General features: G+C 42.4%; 1 protein-coding gene across 1 annotated transcript in view; it reads right to left on the reverse strand.

Annotated features, from left to right (window-relative positions):
- The window catches only part of BTK (Bruton tyrosine kinase), a 39704-nt gene extending 29706 nt beyond the window's left edge, over positions 1-9998 (reverse strand). Inside the window, exons 1-3 of the mRNA XM_080910783.1 lie at positions 9911-9998; positions 1571-1737; positions 863-961 (exon numbers count right to left, since the gene is read on the reverse strand). Of these exons, the coding sequence (XP_080766909.1) occupies positions 863-961; positions 1571-1711 (240 nt within the window). The 5' untranslated portion in view covers positions 1712-1737; positions 9911-9998. The remainder of the gene's footprint in view (positions 1-862; positions 962-1570; positions 1738-9910) is intronic.
- Positions 9999-10355: the final 357 nt, after the last annotated feature.

Raw genomic sequence — 10355 nt, forward strand, 5'->3', positions numbered from 1 at the left:
GAGAAAGGTACCTGGCTCCCATATACACTTAGACAGGTTCACATGTATTTGCATAGGCTTATGCTACACACAACTCCCTCCCAAAGAAAATAAATCAAGGTATATAGTAGTACCATATTCTAATTATATAATGTATAATGTTTATGTGATATAGATATAGATATATATATCATATGCATAACCACATATATACTTACGTATAAACACAACACACACATTTAAAAATAAATCTTAAAAAATAAAGCAATTTAAAAAAATCTCTCTGTCAGTATGTATGTATGTATGTATGTATGTATGTGTATATATATATATGTATGTATTTGCAGGAGCATGCTTATGGAGGTCAGAGGACAGTCTGGGATATCAGTCCTCGCCTCCCACCTTCCTTGAGAAGAGGTCACGTTTTTAGCTGTTGCATATGTCTGACTAGTTGGACCTTGAGCTTCCAGGAATTCTCCTGTCCTCTCCACCTCCCATCTTGCCTCAGGAGTGCTGAGTTTGCAGATGTGCATGCACTCCAGGTCTGGGGACTCTCAAGCCCTTGGGCTTGCTGTGGGGTAAAACATTATGTCTTTTGCATTCTTGCTGTTTCCTCTGTGTGTGTGTGTGTGTGTGTGTGTGTGTGTGTCCACATGTGAGGCACAGTTCTCATGTAGAGGCGAGAGGACAGTTTTCAGGGATAGAACTCAAGTCATCGGACTTGGCTGCAAGTTCCCCCCCCCCCCACTGGGCAATCTCGCCAGCTCCAGGAGAAGAATGCTCTAAGGAAACCAACCAGTGTTCTACAACACACTACACTGCCACCATTGTATTTAGAGCATTTGGGAATTCCAAACCCTCTTTGACACTGGCCTCATCTTACCGGAATCTGTCTTTCTGGTGGAGGATTTTTTTCAGGAACTACTGTTTCAACACAGGTGATCTTCTCGACATCTATTGAACCTTTCTTACTGCCTTTTCTCTGAGGGAAAGAATTTGGAAGAAAATAGATTAAGACTTTGAGTGATCAAGCAACCAGATGTTTACAGACTATTATTTAGTCACTCTCTGGGGTGAGGTGGTACATGCAGCCTAACAGAACCCGTTTTTTTGTTTGTTTGTTTGTTTTTGCTACAAGGTCTCACTATGTAGCCCTAGCTGGCCTAGAACTCACTATTTAAACCTGAGTGCTGGAACTAAAAGTATGTGCCACTGTGCCTGGCAGAATCTGTTAGTTTAAAACAAATCCAACATTTTATCTAACCTTTAAATGCCTGATGGGAAGCAGATGACGTAGAAGAATAGATGATTGCATGCACTTTTGTCAAATTCTTGGATTTTGTTTTCAACAAGTATATAATGAGTTCTTACCAACCACACGACTCCACGGTAAAACATTTGAACAGCTTCTTAGCACCGCTGGCTTTTTCCTAGGCTAGGACATATTTTTCCAAGTTTGATGTACTTAGCTCTACTTAATTCCTAGCCACCACCCCTTTCTACTACGGAAGATGTATCTCATGTCTCACAGAAGATCCCAGGCTATATCCTTGAGATGGTGAAATTCAGACTTATCATTTGGGAAACTTACCCCACGTTCAAAGTCATATTCATAGTATGAAAGTTTGTGTACAGTCAAGAGAAATAGGCGCTTCTTAAAGTTTAAAGGTGACGTTTTCTTTTTCTGTTGGGAGCGCTTCAGAAAGATACTCTCCAGTATCACTGCAGCCATGGCTTCCGCTCTCTGGAACTTGTTTGCTGTGGATAATGAAAGGTTTTAAGGTTCTAGCATAGCCATCTTTGTCCTACCTGGTTCCGTCTCAGCCCTGGTACCTGTTGTAAATAAAACGCACATATACAGCACTAGCAAGGAGCCTTATTCCTGCCTGCTCTCCTCTTCCACAGTCCCCAACCTGGTCAAATTTCAAGTGCAGTGAATGCAAACCATTTAACCAGGGGATTGATTCTATGTGGTGAGTTTGCCAAACCGGGCTTCTTGTGTAAGGGAACTGAATGCCGTAGAGCCTACCAACATATCCTGGGTGGTCAGTAATGTCTAAACACCACTTTACACTATCGACTCTTTTATGACATGTGTTCCTAATCTGTAATTAGCAAAATGTTCTGTGAAACTGTTGACCCGGATATTCACAGAAGGGATAATTCAAGTCCCAGAAGTCACTAAGGCAGATACTGAATTCTCAGTTCCCAGGATCCTAAACAATCATTTAATTTTTGACCCACTCAGGTCTGTAGCTAAAAGGACATGGAGGCTTCATGTGTATTTATGAGCACACAGTAACTGCCATCCAGGTGACTTAGCTCATTCCCTGCTAGCCAGGGTGTAAAGGAGAGAAGCTTTGTTTTCGAGCCGAGACCAGTTTTCTTACAGTAGTTGAACACTTTGGCCTCCCTCTCCCCTCCTCTTAGATGGTTTCTTTTAGATGGTGGCAGGTAAAAGTGAGGTGCCAGCGCAGCAGTGGTTAAAAACACTTGTTCTTGCTGAAAACCGGGATTCAGTTTCCAGCACCCAGATGATGGCTTACAACCACTTGTAACCCCAGTTCCAGGAGATTTGGTACCTTCTTCTGACCTCCTTGGGCATCAGGTATGCTAGTGGTGCATATATGTTAGTATAGGCAAAACACCCATAACTGCACTATACACACACACACACAGACACGGGGGGGGGGGGTTGCTGTTAAGGATACAAGCTGTGCTCATTTAGGAAGAAATATGCTTAGAATAGTCCAGAAAATTTCACAAAGCCAGTAAATGTTTTTTTCTGTGGTGCTGAGAATTGAAATCCCAAAGTGGCTCATGCTGATCTTGAACTCATTTGGTAGCCCAGGCAGGCCCATTTTTCTGCTTCAGCATCTATACAGTGCTATTTAGATTAAAGGCATGTCACACCAGGTACAGCTCAATGATGACTTCTTCAGACAGACAGACACCCCCCCACACACACACAAACACACACACGTGAGTGCACACATGTGAGCAAACACACACACTCACTCTCTTCACTCAGTCTACCTAAAGTTTCTGTACAATTTTACCAATTCTAAACTTTCATCAGAAACATATGTGCAAAGATGATGGTCATTAAAAAATGGACCACAGAGTAACAAAAAAAAAAAAAAAAAAAAAAAAAAAAACCAAACAAACAACAACAACAAAAAAAAAAAAAAAAAAAAAAAACTCATTTTATCTTCTTGGAGCTTGGTTTAAAATCAGAGTCTTTTTTCCTATCAGGACTGTGAAATTTTATTATCACAACATACTTTTTGTTTTTGGTGGCACTATAAAAGCTGAATAAGTCAGCACTTTTTAACTTTTCTTTCTCTGTAAAGGTGATTTTTTTTTTAAGCAGGGAGAGCAAGGGGGTGTTGTTTTGGTTTGGTGGTGTTGTTTTTAATTAAAACCTGATGCTATGTTTACTTGTTTTGCTCTTTCCTGTGGTGTAGACAGTTCTGTTACCATGCTGAGAAGACAAAAAATGGATTCCAAAGACTGTCACAACACCGACGGCACAGCTGCTGCTGTCTTCTGACAGTGGGTTGCATTAATGCTTTTTTGGTGATCTTCAGAAAGAAATGATGTAGAAGTGCAAACGTCTCCCTTCACCTTGCTACATAAGTCCCCTTTCTGGTCCTCTGCCTAAAATGGACCCCCAGAGTGACACGCTATTGGTCATTCTTCCGGTTTCAGCTCAAAGTCCGAATTTCTGCTTCATAGCATAATTCTCCAATTACTCAAAGTGGTGGTAACACGGCAAACCTTATACTCTAGTCTTATTAATTTCTATGTCATGGAGTAATAGATTACGATTACTTATTATTTGGGTATTACTTATTAATTGTATTTAATAAGCCATTATTACTTATTAATTGCTAAGTCATTTGTAATAATATCGCTTTCGCTTCATGATGAATTACAGTCAAGTGCCTCTTCATAATCTAAGACCCAAATTACAGAAGGGAAAATGAAATCCTAAGGAAACTGAGCAGCAGAAGCAGTTGAACGTCAAAATTATCTCAAGCAACCATATCCATTAGTGTGTGCTGGAGAGTAAAGCGCTCATGAGCCTTTTTACCTTCAGTTATGTTGTGTGATCTTAGTGGACACATCCCTGCTTAGACTCAGTATCAGTTTCAGTCCTGATGCCTGCTCTTATGTCCTGTAAGAAACATGCTGCTGTTTGTTGCCCCTTCCTCCTTCCTTCCTTCCCTCCTTCCTTTCTTCCTTCTTTTCTTCCTCCCTTGAACAAATCCAATTTGTACAAGAGGAAGACTCTGTCTCTCTCAAGTGCTTGTGTTGAGGTTAGTGCGGGTCTAAATATGAGGAAGTAAGCCGCCATGCCCTTCTGAGGGAGGCATGAGAGGCCTCTACCTCTAGACCATTGAACTGCGCGGTTACTGGAATGTCCATGGTTTGCTATCTCTTTCTTCTTCCTTTCCTTAGAATGCAACCCGGACTCTGGGTTTTCTCCTGGGTTGTGTTGTGTTGTTTCCTCCCCCCTTTCTCTTTTGTAAAGGCAATGTACTAGACCCAAGAAGGACCCTTCAGTTACATAAATTTGTTTTATGAAAGTCTGTGGTTTTCATTTATGTTTTTCCTTACTCCTCTAATTAGTACACATAATTGAAGAGCACTTGTATTTGGCGGGCTAGAATGGCCTGGACAGAGTCTTGATTTTATTTATTTTATTTTAACCAAAGCTATGTAAAGCTTGTGGGTTACACAGAATACATTTCTAAAACTGTGGTAGTTCTTTCTTAGGTACCGCTGGTCCACTAGCCAATAATATGAAAGAACAAGCATCTATCTCTGCATCTTTCAGAAGCTGGCACAGAGCAGCGGACTGCTCTTGGATAGCAGGGAAAGCCTTAGAACTATTTACTTATTGTGGGAAGCTCTAATTTTGCCTCTAGCAATCTCATTGGCTAATAGATGCTATCCAAAGACACAAAAATATGCATGATGAGAGCTGACCTTGCACGTGTTAGTCAAGGGGTGACTCAGAGGAAACGGAAGTGACAGAAATGTCACACACACACACACACACACACACACACACACACACACACACAAAGAGAGGTCCATACAGGAGATGAGAAAGAAAGGGGAGAAAATCTGAGTTGTTTGCGTGACATATAGTTTTCAGTGTTAGAACATTATTAGAATCTAAACACAAGGACTACACATAGCCACCTCTGTGCAGTTTCTCAGCTCTATATACAGCAGTAGAATTAAAAAGAAGATGCCTGTTAGCGAGAGTTCAGTTGCCACACAACCTGCAGTCTGCCGAGGTACTAATATTGATAGCACTTGGAGAGTCAATAAATGAAAGCATTACTGGCAATTATCCTTGCTTATGATAAGATGAAGCACTTCTAGGAACAACACTGAAGGAATATGAAGTAAATGCCCCAGCTTGCCTATGATTGAAGAGAGTTGAGGAGAGAGCTGGGAGTCAATAGTACTCCAAAAGAATTACTTAGCCAGAATAGCAAAGAAGCAGCATTTTCTCATTATTTCTCCTTTAAAGCTCTTGGTAATTGGCCATCAAGCATCTGGCTATTTCGATTCTTTCTTTTCCCATTCTAGTGCCGTCTACCTGTCGGGCACTTTATATTACTTTATCACTTATGTTTGTGGTGCTAGGAATGAAGTTCAGGATCTTGTGTGTGCTAGGCTAGAGTTCTGACACACATTATCTCACATGGGTTATTGCCTTTGTTCTTGACTACAAACATAAGGAGACTAATATGTGTAGACTGCATGCCTTGCCCAGCTCATCCATCTATAGCTCCTGCAATGTCTGCAGCCTGCTATTACTTCCCATGTTGATTTAGCTTGATTTTTTTTTCCTCCCACAAGGTTCTATGTAGCTAAGGCTGTTACTAAACTTTCTATGAACTCAAGGATGACCATGGCCTTCTGATCTTCTTCTGCTGAATATTTGGCTTTTAGGCCTGTATCCCCACCACCCAGTTTTTGTGGTGATATTATACCCAGTAGCTCTTTTTCTTTTCTTTTTTCCTTTCTCTTTTCTTTGAGAAGTTCTCACTACATAGCCCTGGCTGTCCTGGAACTCACTATGTAGATCAGGCTGGCCTTAAACTCATAGGATTCCCCTGCCTCTGCCTCCCCCAGGGCTAGAATTAAAGGCATGTAGCATCATGCCCAGGCAGTAGAAAGGTCTTTACAATGCCATGCCCATAGTATCAAACCAACCCAATGTGAGCAGTAAGTTCTCAGGAAACACTGCTCAGTCCCCACTGAAACCTACTTAGTCAGCGCTACAGGTGACCAAATTCATGATGAAGACTTACATTATATCCGGCTTATTTTTTCAAATGATTTTTTTGTTTCCCTTTGGTTAAATATTATGTCAAAGTAGTGCAAATTCATTGCGGAAAATGTTTCATGTTTAATGATATTAAATTTTTTAAAAATCAACTACCAACTTCATATATAGATGTATTAGAATTTTGGCATCCTTTCCATTTTTTCTGTGCACCTTTCTTACATTTGGAATCATATTGCACATACCATATGTAGTTTGCTTATGTTTAAAATAATCCATATATCCATCCATCCATCTATGACACAAACTTCTTGGAAAAAATAGTTCTAAGATTCTTGTTTACCACAATTCCCAGCCATGACTATGAAGTATGAGCGCTGAGACAGGAGGATCACATAGTGAACTTCAGGTCAGCCTGGGCTACATGGCAAAACCCTGTCTGGGCTACATGGCGAAACCCTGTCTCAAAATCTAAATAACAAGAGAAATAACAACAACAACAACAATAATAATAATAATAATAATAATATTGAGGAAGAGGAGGAGGAGGAATTGGAGAACTGGCTCAGCAGGTAATAAGGGTGCTTACTGTTCTTCCAAAGAACTGGAGTTCTGTTCCCAGTATCCGTATCAAGTGACTTACAGCATCCTGTAACTCTGACCCTCTCTGAAGGCATCAGCACATACTTGTTAACACATACACACCACACAGACACCACACACACACACACACACACACACACACACAAATACACACATCCCAAATACAGACACATATGCCATATATGTACAGACATATACACAGATACAGACAGACACACATACCATATACACACCACAATATATAAAGAAATGTGAAAATTGTGTGTGCATTTTGCTACATATTGCCAAACTTCTCTCCAGAAAGAGTGTAGCAATTCCTGCTCCTAATAGCAGGCTTTGAGAGACTGAGTTCTTTTCCTCCACATCTCTACTTCATTTTCATGTCACTTTTAGCTTTTTTTTTTAAACTCTGGCTTTATTCTGCACTAACTTTTTCACTAAGCCAGTTTGTTTTAATCCTTCATTTGTCTAAAATTCAATTCCTCATAACTCTCTAATATTTTTTATAGGAGTGAGGCTTTATTTTCATTTTGGTAAGGGTCAGCTGTGAGAAAAGCTGTGTTCAAATAACGAATATAACCCAAAGTTTTTGCATTTCCAGGCTTATTTGAAGAGAGTTTTCAGAGAGTGGGCAGTGGGGAGGAATGGCTGTGGTTAGACATTTCAGGTTTATAAAGTTCTAAGATGATGCTCAATTACTGTACATAAACCTCCATAACAAACTGAAAGTTACACGTGGCCCAATTGTTTCAGGCTCCTCAGAGGTGTGTTCCCTCCCCCTCCCCTGATGGCTTCATGCATAACCAAGCAGGTTTGGAGTAAAAAAAAAGTCAAAGTCTCCTCCATAACAACAACTACTTCCTCCTCCTCCTCCTCTTCTTCCTCCTTGTCCTCTTTATCCCCTCTCCTCTTCCTTGAAACAAGGTCCTCCTCTGAGTTTACGTTGGCCTGGAACTCCAGGCAACCCTCCTGCCTCAGCCTCATAAGTGCTGGGATTACAAGTGTGTGCCACCACCTCGGCTCTGCTTGTGTTCTGTTCTAGTCTGGATTCTAGCTGTCCCTTATCTTATCTTCGGGGGTTAGCAATTAGACATCAGCATTACTGAGGGAAAAGTAGAGACACCCGATCCAGATGACTGTTTGGAGAATGTCCAAACTTTGGGTTTCAGAAGAGGCTTCTTTCCCCTTATATCTGATTTCCTGATATGGTTCCAGACCACTGACAAGATACTTTATAGGAAATTTTCTCAGATGGAAAGAACACATCATAGTGTCTATTTAAATTGCACCAAGACCCTACAAGTTACACTAGTTCTCCCCCATAAGGCATTGGCAAAGTTTCTAAACAAAACATCAACAGCAATAAGCAACAGGAATCTGGGAGGGGCGTTGCACAAGCAAATAGTTTAAATTAAACAGCCTAAATAAAATAGAAGTCAGGCGGATGTGGCAGCGTCCTCATGTAATCCCAGCATGCAGGTGACTAAGGCAGAAGGACCACACGTTTGAGATTAGTCTGGGCTATATAGCCTTGGCTAGGTAGGCAAGACCTTACTTCCAAATAAAAAGATAAACACACAGTCTACAGTGGCTAAGGCGAGCCTTAAGGGATACTTCGTAGCTGTAATACTTTAGGTTTCCACAAGAATTTGCATTTTGTGGCTTATTTCAAATAATTGAGAAAGGCCATAGTGCCTTTGCTTTAGAAGTGTGGCATGCAAAATGAGGGAAAGAACAGAGCTAAGGCATACACCTAAAAGCAAAGAGGATGGATAGGCCTTGAACTGCATACACCCACCCCAACCTCGGCCTCTGGACATCTGCTGTTCTGCCCCTGGAAATGCTTGGCATGGGCTAAACCTTCCCACCTCGAGAGCTGGGTAGTGAGGAGGATATGATTCCATTTGATGTCTGGAGGCACATTTCAGAATGTCTCCATCAGCTTGATCTGAGCAGAGTCCAAATTTGACTCTATTTGCCCCTAGGCCAACCCTACTCTGCACTGGCAGGACTCAGGCCAAACCAGAGTACTGATGACCCCTGAGATCCAATACTTACTCTTGGAGGGGAGGCTTAACCACTTTACATTTCTTTACACTTGAAGTCCTGGCAACAAGCTTCCAGAGCTAAGTAACCGGTAGATGGGGGAGGGGGGGACAAAGGAGCCAGAGGAGAAAGGGGCAAAACAAACTTGATGCAATTTAAAGGCTGTGAAGTGCTGATTCTGGATCAGGGAATACTGGCCAGGAAAGGAAGAGGGAGGAGAGGGAGAGGAAAGGAAATGAGAGGAGTAATAATGAAGCCAAGAGAAAAGGCAGCCATGCACATGGTAAGCGACTGTGAGAGGAGAAACCTTTCCGGAGACCTCAGGGGTTGGCCACACCGTCTTGGCTGAGGCTGAGGCTGCATTCCGCTGGGTTCTGTTTCCTACCCGCTATTACCACGAGGCTGCCACAGCCTGCACACAAATCTTCCTACGAGCCAGCTCCCATCCTGGTACTATTTGGCCTGTTGCAGGCCAAAACAAGTTCCTTCCACCCTATGTAGCACAGACCTTTCCTCAGCACTGCCATTTGAGAGACACATGAGCTATTTTCGTTTTTGCAGATCAAGCGGCCTCCTGGAATTCCTTCTTCTAAGGTTCTCATTGGTGTGAGGATACATTTTGGGTTCGGGGAAAATGGCTTTTACCCTGCTGCTGCCTGTAGTGTCTCTTACCCATCGAGAGCTGCAGAGCTCCCTTTCCAACATTCACTATCGTTTCAGACGGACACCTCGGGTCACCCTTTCCTGTGCCCAGAACCACCCCAACATGGTCGCATCACAGAAGACCTTTGGATTCCCTCCATCATTAGAAGGGAATACCGGGGCTTTCTTCTAGTGACACTCCCACTCTCCATGAGCCTCCTCCACCAGGAGCTACATGGAACCAGCCATGCTTCCTGTCTGATCTTTGAGGGTTCCAACAGAAGTAATTACTGCTGCTGCCCAGGCCCTGACTCACCCCAGACCCACCTGAGTTCTGACTTAATGCAGGTAGCTCCCTAGACGTAGTGAGATGCCAGGACTTGGAAGGTGAGACTCGTTCTCTGAAGAGACTGACCCTGGAGACATATTCTTACAGTCCAGAGAGGAAGGACAGTCTGAGCAAACCCCACCCTTTCACGGCCACTCAGTTCCCTTTTTTTGTTTCCTGACTTAAACCAATGCCTTTTTTTTCTTCTTCTTAGCAATATGGTATCTGCTTCTGAGCTGCTGTTCATAATCTGCTCCCCTCCAGCTCTTCCCACCCCACATTTGCCTGGGACCTCTTACAGTCCGAGAGTTGAGCTCTGAGAGGCCCTTTCTTCCCATTACTGGAGTGGTTGAGTCCCCCTAAGATGATAGGGCTGGGCTGAACAAACATGTTAACAAACTACCCTCCCTGGAGCAAAGGGATGACATACCTAAAGGACCGTGG

Source organism: Micromys minutus (genome assembly GCF_963924665.1).
Source record: "Micromys minutus genome assembly, chromosome: X".
Lineage (NCBI taxonomy): Eukaryota > Metazoa > Chordata > Mammalia > Rodentia > Muridae > Micromys > Micromys minutus.